The sequence below is a fragment of the Grammomys surdaster genome, unplaced genomic scaffold, assembly GCF_004785775.1.
Source record: "Grammomys surdaster isolate TR1022 unplaced genomic scaffold, NIH_TR_1.0 130, whole genome shotgun sequence".
In the NCBI taxonomy this organism is placed as follows: domain Eukaryota; kingdom Metazoa; phylum Chordata; class Mammalia; order Rodentia; family Muridae; genus Grammomys; species Grammomys surdaster.
In genome coordinates this window covers 20,841,705-20,868,058 of record NW_021604588.1, presented here as the reverse complement: position 1 = coordinate 20,868,058, position 26,354 = coordinate 20,841,705, and the positions used below count along the sequence as shown (strand labels likewise).

Here is a 26,354-nt window from a genome sequence, read left to right as displayed (position 1 = left end):
TGGGCTCATGCAAATCCAATCAAAGAGGGGTCTTAAAACTGAAATCACTGGTCATTCCCTTCCTCCCTGGGGTCTGGCATATAGTGATTTTCTCCCGACTCTGTGAAGGAATATGAGGGATAAATATCTCAGTGAACTATTTGGAAGAATTGAGAATCACAAGAAAGAAGCGATTGACATTCTATTCTTGGCATGGGGCTTCTATGGATAAAGAGACACTTGGAGTATTTTGGATCTAGTCACATGGGTGGAGAAGGGTCTCTGGAGGTTCTTAATACAATTATAGGATTTGATGATCATGACCCAACACAGAAGCTGACGAGTGTTTCTTATTCAGTGAGCTCCAAAGCTGAGGTGCGATTGGGTGTCGGCTCAGCGAGCTGGTAACTGACATTCATAGGAAAGATTACCATGGACAATACATGCTTCCATCATTTGGTGGGACAAGTGTTCTGTAGGCCTCAAGGATGCTAAGAAAGTAGCATCAGTGTGACAGATTGAGAAGTTGGCTGGGGCTGGGGGTGGGGACAAAAGAGAAGCTGTGGGTTTGACTGATAGGAGAGTGACAGAAAGGAACGCAAAACAACAGCAGCAGCAGAAGAATAACAGAAACAACAATAACAACCAACCACATCACCAGGCTGGCCTCCATCAGAGGAGTATGGGGTGTGGGGGTCCCATGGGGGTCCTGTACGTAACATGTAGATATAATTCCCAAGAGGTACCTGCATAGCGGTGGCAATGGAAGATAAATCAGAACATTATCATCTGCTCATTCTTAAATCATTCATCTCCTTTCCTTCTTCCTTCCTTACCCTCTCTCACTCCCTCCCTCTCCCCATCCTCCCTCCTTCTTTCCTCCTCTTCTCCCCATCCCCCTTTCCCATGATTCTGAGGAGATCAGTGAAAGAATAGAAAAATAAAGAAGGGAGAGTCACATGACCATGATGTCTCCTCTTTAAACCAGTGGGTTTAGATGATACGGTTGGTGCTTATCAGTGAAGAAGGACTCGAGAACAAACTGTGGGACTCATCTTTGCCACTGTTGTTGGGTAGAAACAGGAGTCTTAGTGGAGCTGGTCAGAATAAAAATTCAAGAAGTCACGCAAAGTTTTTTAAGGGGGGTAGAGGGAGATCATGAAAGCTAGTGAGGGCGAACGCAACATCAAATCAAACACGCCCTGATAATGAGACTTCACTGCTTTGTATGATGCTAGCCTGTACATGTCCTGCATCCTTCATAGAATAGAAAGAATGACCTAGTTACACTATAAAGTGTGAAAAAATCTCTCTATTGGACAGACACACAAGGGAGTCCAGGTGGAGTTGCCAAGCGTTTTCCCTACCATTGTTTGTACCACAAGAGATCTTTCTAGAATGAAGCCATCTTACAGAGCATTCCTGCCACTCGATAGATGGGTCTGCAGAAGAAAGGCTGAGAAATGCCATAGGGTCACAGCTACAACCAATATAAGATCATGTGTTAAGAAGCCGTAATATTTTACTTTATAATAAGCCAAAATGAAAATGGGATTAGAATTGAGTCCATCAATTCACTCACAAACCTTTCATAATAGGGCAATTATGAAGTATCTCGTAATGTGTTTTGGCTACAAATCTGTTTAATGGTAAGGAGATCTGGGCCAAGCACATGAGGAAATTTTAAATGCCTCCTTCTTGACATTGGGAAAGGGAGTTTGGCAACCAGAGTGTAGAGACTAGTGTTGTAATTCTGGAGTTTATGGCCAGATGAGAAGCCAACTCTTAGTGACCCAAATTGCTTGCTCATTTCATCAGCTCTTTATGCCTGATTCTACATATGGAGCAAGAAACCATCAGGGTACTGGGCAAAGATATGCTTTGGGCTCGGTGTTCTATAATCTGTAGGGCAAGAAGGGACATGCTTAGAGCATCAACTTGTAGGTAAAACCCCTTTGCCTTTAAAACCCAAATTATTTCTGCCAGTGCAGTGACAGGTGCCAATGGGATGGCAGGTGCCAGTGAGCAAAGGCAAACAGACCCGAGTGGTGGTAGCAGCCTCGCCAGCCTCGCCAGGAGTGTTCCTGCAAGTAGCACCATGGAACTCTTGCATGCCAAGAGAGGCTAAATTCAGCCTCTCTTCTGACACTGCACCATCCATCACAGAGCTAATGGGGGAAGTAAGTTTAAGGATTTGTAACCGAAGCCTATTTTCAGTAAGGAAGCCTACAAAGATCTGAAGACGCCCTAAGAATTTGAGTCTTTTCGTTTCAGAAAGACCAACTTAGACTCGAAGAGAGGTGGCTTTTTACCATGTTGGGAGAGAAATTAGAGATGCATTAAAAGCCACAGAGTCCCCATTTCTCCTCTCCTGCTGCCTCTGCTGCTGCTGCTCCTCCTGCCAAGATATCTCCTCTTCACCCCCACAGAGGGCTCCTGCTGCCTGTTCTCCATCCATTGCCACCTCCAGCAGGATTCGTGGCTCCACCACACCTGCTTCTTGTGACTCTCCCAGCAACCTCCACCTGCTTCTAAACAACTCTGGGGGGACCTGGGCAAGCTAGGAATGGGTTTAAACCATGGGTGGTGATATTTCGGTGGTCCCTTGAGTAAATATGGGATCACAATAATCAAAGGACCAAATGAGTGACGTTTGGAATGTCTTTCATAAGTCTGGGTTGATTTGTTTTTCTAACTGCGCGTTTGCACTTCATGTCTCATTTACAGTAAACGTCACTTCTTTGCTGGAGAAAATTTTAGTCAGAGCAAGTAAATCCAGGAGGAGTCTTGGAGCAACATTTAAAAGGGAGTCCTATATGCTGAGACAGAAGACACCCAGTAGTGAGGGTCATAGAAACCTCAGTGCCCAGCTAATAATTTGTGCCTCATATTTGATCTGGTAGACACCCCAACACTGAGTACTGATAAGGAACATAGTTTTCATGACTGTTTATCCAACATGATTAAATATGCTTGACTCTAAAAATTGTTGCAGCAATATGGGGAGGACATGTTGTTCAGAAAACAAGCAAATAAAAAAAATTAGGCTTAAATTTTAGAAGAAGATATTTGGCTATATAGTGTAATGTTTAGTTCTTTTGCTAACTTGATACAAGCCAGGGTGATCTTAGAAGATGAATGTCCACTGAGGCAATGCATCCTCCATCACTGTACTGTAGGTAAGTCAGTTGGTCATTTCCTGCCAGCCATGGTGGGAGGAGCCGCTCCTGAGCAGCAGACTGGTCCTGGGGTGTATAAGAAAGCAGAGGAGCGATCGAGCCACAGAGAGCAAGCTGGTAAGGACATTCCTCTGTGGTCTCTACTTCAGTTCTTGCCTCTAAGTTCCTACCTTGAGTTTCTGTGTTGACTTCTCTTTATGATAGGCTCTGACCAGGATGTATACCACAAATAATCCCTTTCCTCTACAAGTGGCCTTTGTTCAAAGTCTCTCCCCCTTTCTCTCTCTCTCTCTCTCTCTCTCTCTCTCTCTCTCTCTCTCTCTCTCTCTCTCTCTCACACACACACACACACACACACACACACACTCAATTTGTATGGTTAAACACAGCCTTTACATTGGGAATGTAGAAGGGGATGAGATTCATAGACCATGGTCTATTTTTGATTCAGAATATCAGTCCTTGTGAAGTCATGGTAACTATGCCCTGGGGATTTGGCTTGGTGACCAGAATGTCTGAATCCTAGCTTTATGGAAGATGGCCTTGGTTGCTCTAACAATTCAAATGGAGCTTTCTAATGAATCCAACCAAATCTCTGGGAAGTCTTGCTCTCAGAGTCATTGATCCAGAATGTTGGAAGGTCACTTGGGATGAATACACACATTCAAAAATAAGGTATAGGAATATTATAATTTCTTGATTATTCTGGCTAGTCTCTTCAGCATCATATAGACTAATAAGAAAATAGAAAAAATAGAAAAAAAAATAGAAAAAGTGTTGCACTGTGGCTCTGTAAGGATGGGGATGTGGAAGGCAATGATAGGAAGCACTTCATGTGTAGCTTCCAGCCTGAGGCCATAGGCTGGTTGCTCATCCAGGAACATGTTAGCAATGTATAAATAGAACCCAACAGAACAAACAAAGGACAGAGTTCTCACATCCATCAGATCCTCGAATCATGTTTTATAATAAAACCACATAAACAATGACTTGTGATATTCTCTCCAAGGAATTCCATTAGACCTGGGGAGAACAGATGACTACCCATATACTCACTCTTGGAAGTTATATGTTAGAAGAACAAAGGTTTGGTCATTGTTACTGGTGCCTTTGATGAAAATATGTTTATCATGGTGTTTCAGTATTTTAACCAAAATTACTTTATGGGTGAAAGATTAGAGTACAAGTTCTAAGAATACAGTTTATAAAAATAACATTTCCCAGCAGATCAAATCATCAGCTGAAATTACTGCTTCTACATAAGACAGTGGCAACTACTGCTTATAAAGAAGGATCTGGAAATTAAATGGGGGAAATGCTGATAGAAAAAGAATGTCAAAAAAGAGAACAAAATATCCATTGTGAAATAAGATAAGGAAGCTCACACTGATGTCTTTTCTCTCGTGCTGCTTATTGTCGGCCATACAAGAAAAATAAAGATGGCAGTAAACGTTAGACTTTACCATCCGCTTACAAAGGTTCTCTTGGAATTACATCACAGCACACTCACCCGGTGCTATTTCTCCATTCTGATAATCACAAACTCCTTTAACTTTCGTATAAATTGGGCTTCCATAGGCTTAAAGCACAAACAAATGGCTTTAATTTTTAAAGAGTAATATTCAATGCAATCTAGACATCTCCTTATTTGCAAGGGTTAGTCAGTGATGTCTCAGAATATTTTGAAAACCATGAATACTCACCTCCTAAAACCCTAACATTTCATTTTTCTCCACTCAGGCTCTCCAGACTGAGGGCTTCCTGTTGACTTCGGGGAATCTCCTGAGCAATGCTTTCCGAATGATACCTGTTCTTGGACTGTGTCTCATGATTGGCAAGTGGTGGGGTGTGGGATCTAAATCCCAGTGCAGTGGGCAATATAGGTATATTTTTCCATATAATTATCATCTCTATTATATAAAAGTTTTTGAGACAAAAATCATCACAATTCTGCTTCTCTCATAGAACATGAGTATTTTGCATAAAGCAAACTCTCAGGGAATATTAGGTAAACTAATGAAATTATTTTATGCATCAGGGTGAGAGCTCAGGAAAGAATAATCAATACCCTGTTAGAATGCATGTGTCTTTTCTAGCACATGAACTATTATTGCCCTCTTTCTGTGTGCATGTAAACATACATATGTGTGTAAGATTAACTCTTCGACATACTCGAAAATTACATGTTCTTGTCTTATTCCTATGCAATATTGAGGGACATTCTGAATTATTCCCATTTAGTGGGCTTGTAAAGGTAATCAGGCACAGAGATTCATTTATTTGCTTGTAGTAATACAAATCAGTTCTCATCTGCCAACTGGTTCCCAAATACTCCTCATACTCAATTTGTTATCTTATCCCTAGGACCATATTACTGTTTTCATATGTGGAAAATTCATATATTTATGCTCTAAGTGAGGAAATGACAAGCAGATAAGGAAATGAATTATAACCTGTTAACGAGATAATCTGAAGGCTATGAATTCTAAGTTCTTACCATCACTGTGAAAGCATGCACAGTAGAACTGCTGGGTGCTGCTGTTGCTGCATCTGGTCTTTCTTGGTAGATTACATGGTACTGGGAGATAAGGCCATTGGGGGCCTCTGGCTGTGTCCAGTTTAGCAGGGCTGAATGAGCACTGGTGGCTTGAGCCCATGGGGCTGAGAGGTCTTGAGGTGGGGCTTCCGGGGTCTGTACTGATGACCACGTGCTGTCCACTACACCCTTGGAGTTCCAGGCTCTGACTCGGTACTCGTACAGTGTAAAAGGCTTCAGGGTTTCTGTGTCATCAGTGAACTCAAGAGCGCCTTCTGACCAGACAAACAGCAGAGACTCCTCTTGAGTGTCAGCAGGACGCCTGCAAAAAAACCAAGCAAGCCATGTGACACCCAGACACTTCAAACAGCTAGGGAGGGAGGGAGGGAGGGAGGGAGGGAGGGAGGGAGGGAGAGAGAGAGAGAGAGAGAGAGAGAGAGAGAGAGAGAGAGAGAGACTTGTGTTTAGGATTCCTCCCTCCTCGTCTTGGTTATCAAGAAGATTGTCTTCTTCTTGATAATAGTTCTTTATCAGGAATATGCTAAAGGTCTAGTCAAGGTCATTTTCTTAATGTAGTTCACACGCACATATGTGTGTGTTGAAGAGTGCATATAGGTCATATGAAACATGTAAATATACAAGATACAAAAAATTAGGCAATACAGTACTGTGATGCTTACTATTGTCAATGTGGCAAGTTCTACCATCGCCTAGGAGACAAATCTCTCAGAAAGTCTTGGAGGAAATGTGTAGATTGGGTTAGCTGAGCTGGGAAGATCCACCCTGTGGGCAGCATCTTCACATGGGCGGGGCTCCTGGACTGAATAAAAAGGGAAAGCAAGCTGAGCACCAGCCTCCACACCTCTTGGCATGACTATGGATGGAATGGGGCACTCCTGTACCCCTCCACTTCCTGACTATGGATGGAACGGGACACTCCTGCTACTATGCCTTCCCCTCCTGAGGGACTGCACCCTCCCACTCTTCCTTAAGTTACTTTCTTCAGGCTTTGGAAAGTAACCACTGATCACATTTTGTTGTATTATGTTCTCTTGAAAAAAAATGTATGCGATGCAAGGTACCAAATAAATGATTTGAAAATTACAACCTGGGGCATATATTATATTTTAGTGAAATGTTTCTCTGTATTTTCTATGTTCGTGTTAATAGTGTCAAGGTGACAAGATCTGGAGTCACCTGGGAGACAAACATCTGGGCATGCCTGTGAGATTTGTTTAACTGAGCTGGGAAGCCCATGGGGCTGTCATGAGGGAATAGTTCAGTAAATCAACACCAGGTTATAATTCATGTGCATGGAGACCTGTTTTATGCTTTTTATACCTACGAGTGAGGAACAGATCATGGGTGAGTGCACAATCAGTCTTATTTAGGTTCTACCATTAGACAGAGAACCACAGAATTGGACACACAGTGGCTGGTGTCTGGGGAATCCTAAGCTCATGGTAGGTGGATTGTGCTAGGTTCTATATGACTCTCTGGCTCTCTGATGTTCCGTATGACTGAGGTTTCATATGACTCGCTGATAACTGATGTGACTTTGGTGACTTCAAAGCATAGCAAGGCTGACCCTTCTGCTGCTGTGGGATTCTGGGGATCACTATGCCCCAATACCTCTGCTGGCCCACTGTGGGACAGCCATGGCCAGAGAACCCACAGATCTTCTGGAGGTTTACCTAGAGTGATAGGCCTTGCATTTGACTGCAGGGTGGTTGAGCAGTATTTCTATGGATTTCTTATCTGCCACTTATTTCCTTTCCATTTAAATTAATCTTAATTAAAGCATACTCCCTCAAAGCAGGAAACGTTCTCAGTGTTATTACTTAATACACTTGTGGTCATACATCAAGAACCACACATAAACACCATCTTTGACTTGGGAACAGGAATACAGAGATGAGCCAGCTATACCCAAAGGAGAAGAGTTGAAACCATGAAACAGGACTGTATGCAAATGAAACCACATGGTGAGCACAAGATCAAGAGTTTGAGTTAGAGAGTTTTAAAAGACAAAGGACGATTTTGATATCTCCTAAAACCTACCACAGTCTGAAATAGTCTCAAAATATTCTTCTAACTCCCAGAGTATAAGGTTACTCTGTCATCTTATGTTTGAGGTTTTGTTGCTAACAAAACTCAGCTCGAGGCATTGTCTTTTGGCATTGAATATATAAACCATTAAACACGGAGGCAAGAGAAAACAAATTTTCATTTAAGATGGCCTTAACATATCTGATGTTGTGTTGGGAACAGATTTTTTGCTCATCCAGGTGTAAGATCCCAATGCACGTTTGACAGGAAGGGAACTGGGCCTGTTACATCTCCATGCTCCCAGTGTCCATGAAGGGGTCAAGCATCTACTTTACAAACAAGTGGCTAAAAGGTCTATAACTTCATGACGTTTTTCTGCCTTTTGGCCCCATCTTTATCAATTCTTATATTTTATTTTGAAGTAGAGAGCTAGGCTAAGAATGTAATGAAAAGCAGGGCCCTCCTCTTCCAGCCCAGTCTCTAGTGGAGAAGAGAGTGTTGAATAAATCAATATTTTCCAGGCTGTTAGAAGTCTTTAATTAACACCCTCTTCAGACGCTGGGGAACACACATGCTGCCATATCAGATTAACTGGCCCCATCAAAACTCAGAGGGTGATTAAGACAAAGCAAATGACAGTACCTTTCACAAAATAGAAGCAGGATGTGGAAAAATTTTTTGTGCTGGGAATCTGACGTTTCTCCAGGGGACCAATCACTGTGGTCTGAGGATGAGCAATGTGAGCCAGAGAGATGTCAAAGGTCTACCTCACTGACCTGTGCTTTCATTGTGACCTGCTTCCACTCATGGACCAGGTTACTTACGAATTCCATGTAGGTGTGCCAAATTTGTCTCTTGTGCCTGCTGCACATTGTAGGTATTGAGCATATGATGGAGAGGGTTCTACTCTAATGAGAATCCCAGGACTCGAAGCCAAGGACTCTGGTTAGCATTCTAGAACACAACTGCTTGGGACAGGACAGTGTAAGCAAACCTGTCAGAGTTCTACGGGAAGACTACATTGTCTATGTTGTCTTACTTCAGACTTGCTATGACAATCCAATTAATTTCTATTAAACATCTCATGAATTCCCAAATTGAGATGTAGCCATGGTTTTCATAAAAATGACATTAAAAGAAAATGCTGTCTGAGGGGGAATTTTAAGGACCTGCACTATTCCAGAGATGCAATGCGACGGTAGCTTCAAGTGTGTTCACCAAAACAATGAAAGGATGAAGCCTGGGAAAGTATTGCTTACATTGATTACGTAATAAATTGACAGAATTGAACAGCACGCTGCATCCCGTGTGTGGTGTTAAAGGCCACGATCTCTTTGTATCTGAACACACCCAGAGAAGAGGTTGAGAACACATTCCTTTTCCTAATTATTGGGTGTCAACAGTTCCTGGTCCTGTTCCTCCCAAATAGTGTGTGTTTAAAGATAGCGTGTTCAGCTTTCAGTAGACAGCCACAGGGGCCACTCATCATGTGGAGCACGTTTGGGCAACTCTTTTTCGAAAGCAGCTGATTTAATATTGCCTATCACTAGGGGGAGAATGAAGATAAATAGGAATCAGGAAAGTATGGATTTTCCACCGTCATTTGTTCTCACTTTGTGTATAAATTGTCCTTTTTAAAATATTTTAAATATACTTACTACAGATCATATAGATCGAGATCTCTGTTTCTTCTTTATCAAGGAACTTGATGCTGGGTTCTGTCAATAATGGGACCAAGACATTCTAGTGCAAGAGGAACTGACTCTCTTCTTGTGTCCTTTTGTGGCTGTCACTCTGAGTATCTTGCCAGCAAGGAATCTCCCACTTGGGAAGAGATGTGTCCAGTATAAAGTTAATTTCATTTGAGAAAACAGCTAAGTTTTCTGTTTCCTCCCCAAGGAGCCAGCACCACAAACACCCCTTCTAGGAATTCTGGGACCCAGTTGCTCAGAGTCTATCTCTGGATTTCTCTGTTTTAATAACTCTGTCTACTGCCTTTGTTTCCTACCCGCTAAGGTGTCTCCTACTGTTGTACAGCTGCCACTCCCAAGTTATCCTGGAGTTTTCTTAGCTTTGCAGTTACCTCATTAACACATGTATCCTGCATGGCTACCGATATTAAATCCCTTGGTTATTTGGTCTCTCTCTCTCTCTCTCTCTCTCTCTCTCTCTCTCTCTTCCTCTCTTCCTGATTACACCTTGATTGCTATAGAAAGTGTTGAGGTCTACAGAAAGAGTGAGATAGGAAAATCATGGAGAGCGATGGCAGATTGCATCTGGATTCGGTCAAGTTACAATGTTGCCTTTACTACGCCATATAACACACTGACTGTAAACATGGGATGATGGTAAGTGAACTGTAGGAGGGTTGAGAGGACTCTTCATACCTGTCACTTGAGATAAGTACTGCTGTCATTAGTTTGGTGTCTAAGAATTTAGGCACCTTACCTATAAATGTAAACAAAAAAATCCTCTTTTCTTAAAGAAAAACAGACGCATTAAGCACCCTGTTACTGAGCCTATTTCTTTTCTCACTAAGAGTCTTCCTTCGTTCTTCAATAAGTATCCACGACTTCCAGCTCTGCTCCTAATTTTGTTGCTTTGCATTTAACACTGTACTTCACAGGTATCATTTCACTATTTCTTATAAAACTTGCAGAGATCAATTATCCTTTATGTTCTTGAGCCCAACTCTGCATAACATTATAGGTAACTCACCAGGAAGTGGCAGACTCTTGCTTTGGTCACACAGCCCATGTTCTTTCTATGAAGAAGCAGTGTCATCATAGATATTAAAACACACACACACACACACACACACACCCCACAAATCCCAAGCACCTAAGCCTGGCCTGTTTAAAGTCCATCTGAAGTCAACATCCAGATGACCTAAGTCTGTTTCAAGAGTAATTTTGACTCTAGGTACACATGACAAGTACTTCAACTATGGACTTTGGTGTTGGGGAATTTTCTTATTTTATTGACACCTATAATACCTTCACTGCCAGGTCAGTTAAGTTCTATCCACCACAGTGTGTGTATGTGTGTGCGTGCATGTGCATGTGTGTGTGTCTGTATGTATATATACATATAGATGTATTATGTACACATATATGTATTTATACATATTTGTATTATATATTATATAAATATATATAATTATGTGACACATATTTATATATGGCTATCATATATCATACTATATTATATACATTGTAATATATTCTATATATAATGTATGTATGTGTGTGTGTGTGTTTCTTAAATGGACTAAATAATGAATTTTGAATAGGTGTCATATCAAACTGGTAATTCTTGAAATACTGTGGAGAAACTCTTTTCTAATGAAGATCTGGAATTCTTATCTTACTCCTGTTCACAAAATTAATTTCAGTTTTAGAAATAAGAAGAACAGTAAAAGAATTGGAAGAAATAATCAATGTGTTATTTTTAACATGATCACAAAAAGATTTACTGCATAAAGATTATAGACTAATAAGCATGAGACCTCCAGGAGAAAAGAATGAGAAATAGGATTGTTTTTATATAAAAGAAAACACAATGCATCAATGTTAATATATTAAAATGACTAGTGTTTGTTTACATCTACTCATAGTGATTATATATGTCTTAGCCAGGTTATAAGAATGAGTTATGTGACCTTTCATTCTGCTGTGGTTAAATACTCTTTCCTATTAAACATTTCTTTTAAAATGTCAGTAGTCACCAAGGTCTTAACTTTGCAAGGACTAGTCTTTTTTGTTTTTTTGTTTTTTTGTTTTTTGTTTTTCGAGACAGGGTTTCTCTGTGTAGCCCTGGCTGTCCTGGAACTCACTCTGTATACCAGGCTGGCCTTGAACTCAGAAATCCGCCTGTCTCTGCCTCCCGAGTGCTGGGATTAAAGGCGTGTGCCACCACCTCCTGGCTGCAAAGACTAGTCTTAATAACCTTGACAGCATGATATATTCCATGAATATTCTAAAAATAGAGTTACTCTATTGTGGTGGTTTGAATGAAAAACAAACAAACAAACAAACAAACAAACAAACCCTATAGGCTCAGATATGTGAACACTTGGGGTCCTCAGTTGGCAGTGTTGTTTGAGAAGGTTATGGAGCCTTAAGTAGGCACAGCCTTGAGGAAGGAGGAAGGCTTTGAGAGATTAGAGTCTCCCCTACTTTCAGGTCTCCCTCTTCTTCCTTCTGCGGTTAAAGATGTGATCTCTCAGCTTCTTGCTTTGCCCTCTTGCTGCCACCCATCCCCCAGCATTATGGACCTTCCCCCCTCTGAACATGAGCCCAAGGAAACCTGCTTGTCCATAAACCCCTTCTGGTTGTGGTGTTTTGTCAGAGCAATGAAAAGTAAGTAATGCACCTCTAAATTTTTCAACCAGTGTTTGCATGTCTCACATTCTATTATTCATCATACTTTTTGTTTATCTTGTATTATGTAATAACAAGATCATTAGTAATAAGAATTAAAGCTTAAAGAGCCGTGTATCCCTTGATATACATATATGTATATATCTAAGCTATTCCTCATCTAACTCAATGCCCACAGCTGCCTTTTCACACAACATAAATTAGATTTCATCAATTTCTTTGTTTTTGATTTAATGGTCTCCTTTCCTCAGTTCACTCAGTCACTTATCCACTCATTCTATGGAATCATTTTTGTTTCCTGCTTGGAAACACCAACCTAAAGTCTTTCTTAATACCCAAAGGAAGTTTCATCTTTCTTTTTTTCTTTTCTTTTTCACAGTGTTAAAGTGTCTTTGTATGCACTTTTGACTTCTAATGCACATAGTTCAAACATCATTATTCATTTAAAAGGGAAGGTTCGTGGGACTGTAAGCACTTTGTAATTTCATCTCTTTACACGGAAGCTCCTAGTGGGTGGAGGTAATTTTACTAAGTGTTCTGTCAATTCCTAAGAAAGCTCCTTGGATGGAGTTTGTAGATGTGGTGAGAATTTTACCATTTATAAAGCTGTGGACCTGGTGAAGTGGTTAAAGAATCTTTAAGCTAACCAACCTCTCTTTGAGGAAGACATGACCATGCAAGCTGGCCTTGCCTGATTCTCGGTAAGAAATAAGCTATAAAACACTACCTTAAACTTCCTCATTGTTCATGAAAACCCTTACAGAAAACTCCCATTATAACTTGCATGGTGTCAGCCAGGCAGCCTAGGTAACTGGAAATTTAAGCTGAGACATTCACATTAAGAGTCTGTCATTAATAGGTTATGGTGACTTAAATATGGTACGCTCCTCACAGACCTGGGTGTTGGAACACTTGGTCTCCAGTTGGTGGTGCTGTTTTGAGAGTTTGTGGAACCTTTGGGAACCGAGCTAGCAGAGGTATGGGCTTAGGACCGGAGAGGAGAGCTCCGGGTGGGCTCAGCTTCTGCTTTTGATCCGAAGAAGGAGAAGCCAACTTGTGCACCACTGCTATGGGTAGAAGCCACTCTGTCTACCCCGAACGGCGCCATGCCTTTCCCACCCACGTAACCATGAGCAGAGCTGAGCTCCTCCTTGAGCCCCAGTGATAAGAACCGTGACACCTGGACTGTCCTGTTTTGTTCTTGAGCTCATAAACGTCTTACTTCTTTATTAGGGCAGGCAGTTTCTATTTTTAAGAGTGTGATAAGTAGAAGCAATATTAAAGCAACAGAAGAGAATTACAGGGGGCCGGGGGAAGTAATCTGGGGTATCAGTGAGAATTGCCACAAGCGTTTTCAAAATGAAACTGGCACGTTAGCTTCCGGCGATTTGATGAGCGTATCTGCATAGGCCAAGCCTCGTCTCTGGTTTGGCTGAATGTGTTTGCTTTGGTGACAGAAGAGAGTAGGCGAGTGATGGAGTAGGAATTGCACAGCGTACGGCCCTCAGAAGCACCACAGGCTCGAGCTGGAGCCATGCAAGGAAGCGGCTCTGCGTCGTCTGTTGCAGGATGAAAAAGAACTGTGCGTCTACGTGCTATTTCTGTCCTTACAAATTTCTGATTTTTTTTCTGCAGCTATCTAAGAAAAATTTGATATTGTTGTTGTCTAAGCACATTTAAACTTCAGCCGGAATAACTGCCAAGTGATTCATGCCTCGGCAGGTGAATATAACGATTGTATCTGGGGCCCCGGTGCACCATTTTCATTTCACTTTAAATAAAAAACAAAATGTATCTATGTCAGTCAGCGCCCTTCCGCTGTACTCGGAGGTATCAAACAGGCCACAATTATGATGGTGAAGTGATTGTGTCACGCTGGGGGAAGGTTTATTGCGTTGGAGTCGGCTAGGCAGTAACACATTCTGTTTCATATTACTCTTTATATCATTGTTTGCCTGTGACTAGAATAATCAAATGCCATCAAATGCTGTCAAATTCAATTTACAGTATTTTTCATTGAAGCGGCCTTTCTGCATTCTGGTTCCTGTTTTCCTTTGCTGTCGCTGCCACAGAATGCTCACTGCAATCACGAGCTTTGTTTACAAAACCAACAGACTGGAGCCGAGTCCAGCTCTATGACAGTGGCCTATTTCCCTTCATTCATAACAAGATTCTGATGCACCCTTCCCATGCAATTAGCATTCAGTAATTGGAAGGAAATGATTTCTGAGGCCAGATATCTAAGACTCTGTACTAAAGTGCTTATGTAAAGTGTATATTCTTATCAGCTGTTTTTATGTCCACGTGTATTTGAATCAGAAAGATTATTTTTCAAATTACTGTTTGCTGAGAAGTTGGGCTTGCTCATTTTAGGGAACTAGACAGAAATGTAACCATAGTTTCTCCTTGGCCATTTGTTTTGCCTTACAAACCCTTAGTTGATCACCGAAGAAGGGTCTGAATTAAAGAGTCTAATGCCTGTAGCAACTAGGTCCAGGGTACATGGACCAAACAGAGAGCAGTGGAAAGGGCCAGAGAGACTATCAGAGGGTTTGAAAGCAGAGGGTGGGATGGCGGGGGTGTGACGGGGAGCAGGCTGCACTTTTGTGACTTTTGTAGACAAGGCTTTTGGAGTGGGGCTTCATGTGTAGTGCTGCCTGACAGCCACACCTGTCCGTGTTTTCTGCTGAAGGGGTCAAGCACGCAGGGCCTTGGCCTCTGACTCATCTTTTACTTTCACCTTCTTTCTTCTTCCTTTCCCCTCCTCTCTTCTTCTCTCCTCTCCTCTCCCCTCCCCTCCCCCTCTCTTCTCCTCTCCTTGCCACCTTCCTTCTCTCCCTCTCCATCTCGTTCTTCCTCATCTTTATCCCTCCTTATCCTTCTTCAATCATGTCCTTTCTGCCTTTCCCATTTCCTCTCTGCTTTCTCTTCCTTTACATTAGAGAGATCCATGCAATGAATTCTGCACACTGTGAGGAGAAATATACCACTAGCCATCTAAGAAAAGAGGCTTAAAGCTGAATGGAAGGGCTGGGGATATATGGCTCAGAGATGGAGCTTACTTGCTTACTGTGTGTGAGGCCCTGGTTTTGACCTAGAATTGCAAAACACAGAGAAGCAAAGAAAAATGGACAAGGCAAGAAACAAAGACAACGGCACGTAGGACAGGAGTCAAAGAGATAAAACAAAACAAAACAAAACAAAACAAAACAAAACAAAACAAAACAAAACAAAACAAAAACAGAGGGCTCTAGACTGTCAACTGTCACACAGATCTCAAGGAAAGGCCACACAGTAACTGGGGGCCCTGGTCTTTGGGTAGCATGTCGGAGGTCACAGCTTCCAACACAGTCTCTACCCATATGTACTCCATAGAACACGAATGCCCTTCTGTCCCCTGGGCATGTGGAACATGCGAGTGATTCTGCAGCCCTTGGATGGCACACCTCCCCAATTGTGAACCTCTCACCTGTGAACGGTATAGCTGGTGATGATTCCATTAGGTCTCGTAGGTGGCATCCACTTAACCTCTATGCAAGGTGACCCCAGAGCCTTCAGAAGAGGGGGTGTTAGACCCTCCGGTGCTGCTTCAAGTGTTCTGACATATGTTCCAGGGCTAACTCCGCAGCCTGCTGCAAAAGCGACCCAGGGCTTTGTTAATTTGTCCAGCCAGGCAAAGTGTCACACAGCCACATAGGAGAGAAACAGTGCCATGAAAATAATATGTCTGAGTACATTGCATGCGTGTTTCAGTTTGGTCCTATGGGTTCCCATGGAATTTGAACATTAAAATCATTTTAGATGGTTCATTCAGTCACCATCTGTTTATACTGAGGTAGGCAAGAAAGCACAAGCTCGATTGACCTGGCTTCCATTTCTGTTGTGGTTATTCTAGTTAAAAAGTGATGCCATTTGAATTTCACAAGTGTGTAAATGATACAAATAGTACACTTAACAGTACTCAATGCATTAAACTAACCTCTGTTGTTTAGATGCACAGATATCGAACAAGTAACTCCAAGACTATTGGACATCTATGGCATAGCTCCAGGCATGTGGTGATTGTGCCTTTACGTCAAGAGAGGTTCAGGTGGAAGCTGTTTCCATGTTGCAGAGTGAAAGGCTGGATCAGGGAGAGCAAACCCTTCAGACAAACCCTGGTTTGTAGGGTCAAGGCAACAAATGGACTTGGGGTTTCTGGTATGAGTCATCAAGACCAGCTCTGACACTTGAGCCAAGTCTAGGGTAACGAGACAGGGAATGTGGGAGTCCATCGCCTGGTAGGCGTCTCCAAGGTGAAGCAAGATGCTATCTCTGTGTGAACTGCATCTCACTTTGCAACCAGGTATTATTTATTTATCTGTAATTTGCTGAGTAGAGCAGGTTGATCTTGAACTTGCAGAGACCTGCCTGCTTCAGCCTCTACGTGTTGGGATTAAAGGCATGTACCACAATGCCTGGCTTTATATGTTTGTTTTTTTTCTCACATGGAATTAATGTGTAATATTCTCTCTGGATTCCGTGTTTTCCTTTTCTGGATATCAGTTTATGTCTCTTCAGTCCTCCATGGTAGGGAAGAAGGAGTGGGCCACATTCTGTCTAAGATAGCAATGCTTCCGCCAGGCCACAGACTAAAGCCCAGACCTCAGACCCAAGGCATTGGCTCTAAGAAATACCACCAAATAAATAGACTCATTTGTGTACAGTTCAACTCTTTTTAATACATTTTTTTCAAGATAGTCCCTGGCTATCCTAGAACTCCTCTGTAGATCAGGCTGCTCCAATCTCAGAGATCTGCCTGCCTCTGCCCCCCGAATGCTGGGATTAAAGGCATGCACCACCATGCTTGGCTTGCAATTCATCTCTTAAATAACTTTCCCCTTCTCCCTCCTGAAAATGTTTAATAAGATCGAGTTTAATACATTTTATATGAAATTTATTCTAGAGCCTATTTTGTTTTATGTTCCTAATGGCCTTTCTGTGAGCCATGTGTTTTTCTTTTAAAAGGACTTATAAAACAAGGCTTTACAAAGCTACCATTTTAATGTAGCTTTTAATGTATTTTTTATGTATTTAAATATTCATTCAATGTGTAGGGATATCTGAGGCTTCAATGAATGACAGGCTCTGATTTTTCTGGGCAATCATTCTACCACAAATCAGAAATTAATCATTATTCTTTGTATTGTAACTGGTTTTTTTTTTATTTTTAAGAAAAAAAAATGTTTTGAGATACTTTTCACACAAGCCTAGGTCAAGTTTCTAAAAGATAGTCACCATTTTGGCAGGCCTGTATCCGTATTTCATACTGTGTGAATGGAGCCAGGTTTGTCAGGTGTGCAGACTGACGGCGTCCAACAGCGAAGGCTAAGAACATCACACTCCCACCACTGAGGAAGATACTGTATTCCACCGGAATCTGGGGAAGCAGGATCCCTGTGAAGTGGGAGAGGAAAAGAAAGAAAGATGCATAATTGCCTCATGCAAGGCCATCAATGCCTCCGTCCCCTCAGAACAATGCACACACACAAGGTTATCTCTGAAAGGTAAGGGACGGCTTGGGGTAGCACTGACGCTGTGCAGAACACAAGTCGGAAAACACTGCAATGTGCGCTCCAAAGGCAAGAGCTGTTTAAACATTCATAATGGTCATCGTCAAAGGTACACTCTACTGGGAAATAACAATGAAGTCACCTGTCACTTAAAGCATGCAGCCATTAAGGAGGGTATCACATCCTCCTTAGGTTTATCTAAAGTACATTAAAAAAAAAAACAACAACTGTAGTTTGCTTGTGACAATAATTTTTCTGCAGACCATTGTGTTAGCATCTTGTCTGACATGGATCTTTGACATAATAGCCCATAAAATATCCAAATCACTGTCTACCTGGAGATTTCCCAGGACATTAATTATTGAGCTAGGACAGTCCACTCTGTCAGTGAGACTTATGGGCCTTAAATACATATGAAATTTGGGTCCAATAACTGTCAATTTTTTCACCAGCACTTCCTAAAGAAAGTAGTTTTTTAAAAAAATCTATGCACAATCTGTTCCTATAATTAAATGCCTGTTAAGTTTTATATGGTCATGAATAGACATTCACTTTTAAAGGCAAGAAGTTGAGTCTTGGATGGAGACCATAATAGAGGCTCTGACTGAATTATCCCACCAATGGGGGAGTGTGGGACAATCACAGGGTTAGTTCCATGCTGTATATCAATAAGTCTGTCCTTTCCATAGAAACAAGGAAACCCACTGACAAACTTGTAGGACTGTAGAAATCCTGGGGTGTTTGGCCACACCCCCAGAACCCAGAGACCTAACACTCGGTCTCCATGTAACATGCAGTCGGTCACGGAAGGCACAGGTAGAGGGCGGGGAAACAGGTCTCTGTCTCAAGATTTACGTATTACCTAAAGGCCCTGGCCCCGCCCCTCTCCCACTTCCAATATAGGGAAGCCCTTCCTGGCATTTTGTGGGAGAGCACCACCATTCAGATACATCACCATGGCAATAAAATCTCCAATTCCACGTGTCTCCTGGGACGTGTCTTTGTGTAAGTGGGAAATTTGCCGGGGGGGAAAAGCCTTCTCGCCCTCCCTGTGCTCCCTGCTTCAGCTGTCCATGAGACACTCTCCCTGTAGTGGTGGTCCATGCACCAGGGCCTTCGCTGGCTGCACCGTCTCTGTTCCGGTCACCACCCCTGAGCCACTGCTCCGGGACCCTGTGCCCGCCTGCAGCTTGCAGACAGACCAAGCCCCACGGTGTGGGCGGGATCGAACCATCAGCAGAGAGTATAACCAAGTCCCGAGTCCCAAGCAGTGGTTCTCGGGATGGAGTCGGCCGCGGGCCCGACCCCGCCCACACCCCGCGTGAGTTTTGAACCACACAGCCTCACAGAGTGAACATCACAGCACCTGAGGACACTTGAGGGGTGAGGACTACAGAAGTACAGGTGGCTCTATTTGTATAGGTGTGAGCTCCAAGAGGAGGAAGTGCTGATTGACCCTGAGATGCCTGAGATTTGTGCACAGTGGGTACAAACAGGGTACAGGGGAGATTTTCACCCTGCTGCTCCATGGTCTTCTTTAGAAATATGCTTGATTGGGAAGAATCTAGCAACCCAGACATGAGCAGCATGTGCACATGTGTGCATGTACAAACATGTGAATGGACATGTGTGTGTGTGTGTGTGTGTGTGATTCATGCATGCATGTAGAGGCCAGAGGACATCCTTGGCTGTTGCTCCTGGCATAAACCATTTTCTCCTTTTGTAACAGGCTCTCTCACTGACCTAGGACCCATCAAGTAGGTTAGGCTGGCTGACCACTGAGGCCCTGGGATCCATTTGTCTCTGCAACACAAAACCTAAATTACAAGTGTACATTCCATACCTGTTTTTGTTTTTTTAATCTGTTTTTATTGTTGAGTCTAGGGATCAAATTTAGGTCCTGATGCTTGTATATCACCCTCTCCTATATAAGCCATCTCCCAGGGCTAGAGTGATTTCCATCTCAACAGGAGATTGCAATCTGAAGGAGCTATGCTTGCCTCCCCCTCCCCCGCCCCCAACAGTGGACAAACTCTAAGCTCCCTAAGTGTCTTCTTTCAGTTGATGGTGACACACCATTCTTTATGTCCCTAAGCCTGGGCTTGAGGAAGCCCCTTGAGGTAACCCAAGTGGCCATTAGATTTCATAATATCTGCAGGAAATTTGGGAGTTATATGCAAACAACAATACAGGAACTTGAATGTGTTTGTTAAAGCACAGCTGCCCAGCGAGTGACGGATTGAGGCCGGAAGTCAGGATCAGGCGCAAGGTTCATGCCATGGCTGCATCAATAATGCAAGCTAGAAGAGCAGTTTCCTTGAAGTCCTGTGCTGCCCCACAGAGCCATGCTCTCTCTTAATAGAGGAACACCAGCTGCCGAAGGTTGTAGGCTGTTATTTTGGTGAACGAGGCTCCTGTGTCTAGCTTATAGCACAGAGTAGAAGTTCAACCATTCACCAGGTGATTAAATAAAGGAGTTAGACTTTAGGATAATGATTACCATTCTCTTTTAAAAATTCATTTACTTATTTGCTTGTTTACTTATTTATGAGTGTGGTATATGCATTTTGTGTGCAGTACCCACATGGGCCAGTAGATGGCATCAGACCCCGCCCTTGTACCTAGAACTACAGGCAGTTGCAGGTGTGGGAGCAGCGTGGCACTGAACCAGGGCCTCCGGAGGAGCAGCAAATACTCTTGAACGCCAAGTTCCCTCCCAGCAAAGATAAGAAAATTAAATCTCAGTTAAGTCAAAGACACTTGTTCTGGATTGTGCACTGGCTGGTTGTGAGTAGTAATGATATGGTCTGAGCACAGAGCGAGGCTTATATTTCTGAGCTTTGAAAATAGAATCTTAGGTTAAGCTAACAGGAAAGGAAAATTACAGAGCAGGGCTGAGAAGAGCTGTGTAGACAAGGAGAGCAATTCGGAACCGGTCAAATTGCCATTAACGGAACAGGAAAATTAGAGGTTAAGATTTTAAGTTCTAAATACCAAGTTTCCTAGTCTGAGCCCCACACATCCTGGACACATGTGGGCTCATGGTAAAGAGTATTCAAAGACAAAGACCTTTGGAAACACATGATTTTCCTATCTGAGGCCTGGACCTGGATAGAATCTCACTTTTCCTTGTCCGTAAAACTTGGCTGTGACTTTTTTCCTGCCTGAAATGTCTGGATTTAGAAAACTGTTTGGATAAAGTCATAAAAAGTTTTGTAAGCCTAAAAAGTTAGAGACAGAGGTCATGTCAGAGTGAGTCACACATAGGACTGCAGAAGAAACTCACGTTGAGGCTGGAAACCCAAGTGTTGGAAAGAACTGTTCACCAGAAACTCAGAGAATGACTCAATTTCAGTGTCTCCATGTTGTCTTGAAATGAATTCACCATGAAACACTAGGACATAGTCACAGAACAAATGGTTGGTCTGGCTTCTGCCATGTACGTTCAGTGTGTCAGTAGAAAATTCTCTATTACATCTTATCACGAGTGGATATAAAGCTATCATAAGAGCAAATCCTTAGGATTTTTAGGTAGGTTCACCTTTCTCTTGGTTGGTTTAATGAGTACACACCATGGATTTACCTAGAAGATGTTCTTCAAGGCCTAGTTCTCAACTGCAAGACAAAACCAGGAGCATTGCTCAGAGTTCCCAGCAAGCTACTATAATTAAATAAAGTTTGAGGCTTGGAGGAAGAGAACGGATGACAGAGACCATTTGAGACTCTCAGTTCATTAATGGGTGAGGTGAGGCACCAGCCCCTCCCCCCCACTCCATCCTTCAGGGAGCACCACACGTCGCAGTAGAGATGACTGAAGATCGAACCAGGGACTCTTTCAGCTTGCAGTTTGACCTTTAAGCAAGGCAATGCAATGTGTTTACAGAAATTGCAATCAGGAGTATTTTTGAATACCTCACCATTCCAAGTCCCATGAATCTATCTCGTTATTATCCTGATGGAGTCCCTTGTCAGTGGAGGGGGCATGGTCTGTCCTGTAGGATGACACGCAATGAGTTGAGAAGAACATGCACAGAACCTGGTACTGGGGGTAGCTCTCTTAGGTTTTCCTGGTACAATGTATCACTTTTCAATGATGGAGATTTGTAACAAATGCTTTCCAAACCCGTGAACTGTGGGACTCAAGGCAAATGCAAGGATGCCAAATCTGCGTGGATTGGAAGACCCAGTGAGCAACTAAGAAACTGCAAACACATGGTCAGTGCTTGAGGCTGATTCCTCAGGATTACATGTTCACTCTCTTTGTTCCTTCGGTAGGTCTTGTGGAAGAGTCTAGAAAACACACTTACATACAACACGCCCCCAAGTTATTGACCTCTATAAACTGCACACTGGACTCTGATCGGATCATCTCTGTCCCTGTTTCTCTAGTCATTACCTCACACCACGTGACCTCTATGAGCAGTAGTGGCTTCCTCTGTAAAGGGCTGACACCACTGGTCAGATGGCTGCACCTCTGCATGGGTGACATAAAACCACAAAGTATTCTAGCTCATTCCCACAAGGTAGAAGCTGTCGAAAAATCCTCATCTCTACACAAGAAAAGCAGATAAAAAGGAAAGATGAGTATTAACCATGTTCTCAGGTGTCCTCCAACACCTCACACAGAGAGCCACTCTTCCAAACAGATATGAATGTCACATCCATGCAAGGGGCAGTCCTAACACTCTCTTGTTGTTTGGTTTTTTAAGTGTGTACTTGCACATGATCAAACTGCTCTGTGAAGACAGTCTGTCGTTCACCCTCAGAGGTAATTTCAGGTGGTCTCCCACCCAGTCTGCCTGAAGCCAGTTCCTTTGTCTCCAGTCTGTATCTACAACCGACTGCTTCCACACTCTTCATCCTTCAACGTCTCTGTTCAGAACTGACAGGGCTCCCAGAGGGGCCAGGGCACAAGATTGCACTTCTACTGTGTTTCCCAGATAGACACAATATTGATCTAGGTTTAAGCATGGCTAGCCACAGTGTGAACCCGGGAAATGTGTTTTTCACCTCGCAGTAAATGGGCAACGAGAGCCCTTTACATACACCTATGAGGTGTTGGAACAGAAAATGCACCTCTAAACTGTGGACATGTCAGACTCTGACAAACATCTAGGAAGAGGGTCCCACCCCTGCCATCACTCTGCAGGGCAGTGACACACCGTCTGTGGTGTCCCTGAAACCCTGTGCCATCTGCAATGAGTCTGAGCCGACGAAGCCCCCCTGGTATCCTGATGACTAAATGAAATGAAATGGGCATATTTGTTAGAATCAGCTGGGGAGGCTTACGACTTGGTTAGTTCCCGAGTTCATAAATTTCTGTCAGAGCAAAAGGAGCCTCGGAAACGCGTGTGAACCAATCTAGCCTAAGTGCAAATGGCAGTTTTGTTATTTGGTGTCAGAGTTACCAGTCGCACAGTGACAAGCTGCCATAACACATTTTCTTGTTCTCTGAAGAACAAGGGTTGTATTGGTTAATATTCCTGGCAGTGTTCCTTTTCATAATTTACAACAACTAGATGCTGATAGGTTATTTAACATTTATGAAGTTAAGATGTAATCAGAAAAACCCTGATTATCTTTACAAATAAAAAAGTTAAATTATTCAACTTTTTTTTCCCCTCTGTGGCTTCATTTCACAGCAGGTGCATACTTTACAATGGGACAAGTCAATCATATAAGCCCTTTTAAAATAATTTTTTAAGGAGCAGGAGCAGTAACAATTCTAAGAGTAAAAAAAAAAATAACCCATTAATTCAGTTTGATAGCAGCGTTTGCTTCAAAAGCCAGCCTACCCTTAAAGCAGTGTCTCTGACACACTGTCTGATGCCTTCCTGTGTAGGCAGGGGTGTCTTGATTATGTCCTTTTTGGGGGTGAAAAAGTGAAGCACGCTGCCTTCACTTCTTTGACGATAACTGTACAGGATTTTGACATAGGCTGAGGGCTATACTCTGCAGCCTTTGCTTCCCTCACAGGCGACACGTTCCTCAGAGGTGGGATGATGTCACATCTTCTTTGTGCCTCTCATCGTGATCTGGTATCCTGTACCCTACCACACCCATGAGTGGGGATCAGTGGATATATTCTTGTCCATTAAGTAAACACAAGAACTCAGTCTACCCAAAGACAGGTGCATTCTGCATTCTTATGAAGGTTGACCTGCAGATAAAATGACCCCCCCCCAACCATGGGATGGCCCACAATTATTATATACTGTGGTCATTCACATTTTCTGTATCTATAGCAGAATTATTTTTTTTAAACTTTGAACTAGATCGTAGAAATGATAAAAAAATTTGTGATATGAATTAAGTAGAGTAGAAAGATAGAAACTGGATTTTTAACAATGTTCATGAATGTGCACGTACACAAGTGGCGGCAAACCAGAAGATGACCATTCGGGCAGCATCAGGTGGCCAGCATGAGCTGTGTGGATGGAGAAGGAGAACAGAGGGGAAGGGGCTATGAGCAGAAGACCTTATATGCACATATGACAATGCCATACTTAAGCCCGTCATTCAGTACACATATGTTAAACTTAAAAAGGTTAAAAAAAAGGTTTAAAAAGAAAAAAAATCATAAAAAATAAATCACTTATAAGTTGCCTCTGATAGCTATGCAATGCATAACCTAGAGAAAGTCACAGTTTGAAACATCTACGTTGACTTTTCTCACTAGTAAAATATGGAAAATAGATTGGGTGTGGCGGTTCACACCTGTCATTGCAGAGGGATTGCTCTGAGTGTGAGGTAGTGAGACACTGTCACAAAAAGAAAACAAAACAAAACAAAAACCCAAACAAATGTAGAAAATAGACATGAGACATGAAGTGATAGTTACTAAAAGGGAGGTGTTTATCTCAACAAAAATGCCTAGTGAGGACCAAGACCCAATAATGCAAGATGCATTCACTTGTTAATGAACAAAGGAAACGTAAGTCACTAGGTGGGCTTCCTCTTCTCCCTTGAAACTTGCCAATCCTTGTCATCTGGGTACTGCACTCAACTAAAACAACAGCCAATGTTGGATCATCCAAATTAGTGCAAGGCAAAATTTTCATTTACAAACGTTGACGAGAAGTTTGTTTGTAATCAGATGAGCATCCAATCCCATGTACCACAGCCAAGACTGTAACTGAACACCCACTGGCGTGGCTTGTGTCTATAGAGAGTCCATATTGTCGCTAGCTAACCTTTCATCAAAATGTGATTAATAAAAAGTATTTATGTGCCCACGCAGGATTAATTAAAATGATTTCCCAGCAGAAGCATGGTTGCCAATTCTTTTCTTTAATGGACTAAAAGATAAATGGGCAAGAGAAAGTGCCGGGGTTTCAATATTATGCCTTAAACTTAAATAACTCACCATCCTTAGTGAGAAAAAAAGTGCTTTGCTGAATGCGACTGTATTGTTAATTAGGACATGATTAAGGGGTGGATAGTTCAAAATATAGTCATCATCTTGATAAATTAGAACGGCTCATTATTATCTGCAGAGTTTAAATAATTTTGAATGTTTGGATTCTCAAACAGCAGGACTAGCTGCCTCTGTTCTTTCTCTGAGCAAATGCTTTATATTCTATGAAGTCTTTTGCTTCTTAATTTTCTATAATCTTTCATCCATTAAGGTTACATATATTTCTCTTTTCTTTCAATTGGTTCTGTGCTGATCCAGGGTTCAGAGGACAGTTTAGGAGGAAGCTAAGTGGCCCATGTTGCCTCTAATTTGAAGAGTAACTGGCTAGAGTCTTTTCAGACCTGTTTACTGCACTGTCAACAATGGAAGGTAAATTACTACAGCGACTCCTCGCCCCTAAAAAAGGCTTATATTTTATATATATATTTTTTTCATTTCTAATTTATTTTTCTGTTTGTGTGTGCATGCAGCAGTGCCCTCAGAGACCAGAAGAGGGCGTCAGATTTCATGGACTTGAGTCAGATGGTTATGAGCCACCATGCAGGTACTGGGAATCGATTTTGGGTTATGCAGAACAGTCAATGCTCTTAACCATTGAACTACCTTTCTAGCACTGATTATTTTAAGTTGTGTGTGTGTGTGTGTGTGTGTGTGTGTGTGTGTGTGTGTGTAAGTGGGTTGGAGAGCTTTGGAGCTATTCCTACTAACATTTATCAGGTAAATAGGAGATAAATGGACCTGGTTTGGCCTAGGACAGAGAATCTTGAACAGGGTTGTAAACCAGTCTTTGAATAATCTCTTCATAAGTATTTGAGACATTTCTCAACGTCTACTGTGCCCACCTCGTGAGGAATCTCCCTGTTCTTGCATGATGTTGCTGAATCCTATCAGTTCTTTCCCTGACTCTGGGTTGGGCAGGTGAAGTCTTCTGTTTCATCCACATACTTTTAGCTTGGTGACTCTTTTTCCCTTAGAGGGGGTCACAATTTCCCAATTAATTCTCCTGCTCTTGACTTGCCCAACAAAACACCATCCTCCTGAACTGTTAGGTTTTAGCCAACAGGCAGCCCTGTCTTCTGGGTACCACTTTACAAAGCAGTGTGTGTGTGTGTGTGTGTGTGTGTGTGTGTGTGTTTGTGTGTGTGTATCATGCATTTGTAAGACTTCCAGGGGAAAGTGCAAAACTTCAATGGAAGAGTTAAACTAAGAGCAGGAAAGATTTACTCTTCAAAGATAACAGTTGAACAGGCTTGCATAAGA

General features: G+C 42.4%; 1 protein-coding gene across 2 annotated transcripts in view; it reads right to left on the bottom strand.

Moving 5' to 3' along the window:
- Ush2a (usherin) overlaps window positions 1-26,354 on the bottom strand; it is a 668,288-nt gene that overhangs the window by 76,942 nt on the left and 564,992 nt on the right. For both annotated transcript variants that reach the window (XM_028760212.1, XM_028760216.1), the window contains 3 exons: window positions 17,403-17,561; window positions 15,595-15,757; window positions 5,656-6,016 (listed from right to left, as the gene is read on the bottom strand). In XM_028760212.1, the coding sequence (XP_028616045.1) occupies window positions 5,656-6,016; window positions 15,595-15,757; window positions 17,403-17,561 (683 nt within the window). The remainder of the gene's footprint in view (window positions 1-5,655; window positions 6,017-15,594; window positions 15,758-17,402; window positions 17,562-26,354) is intronic.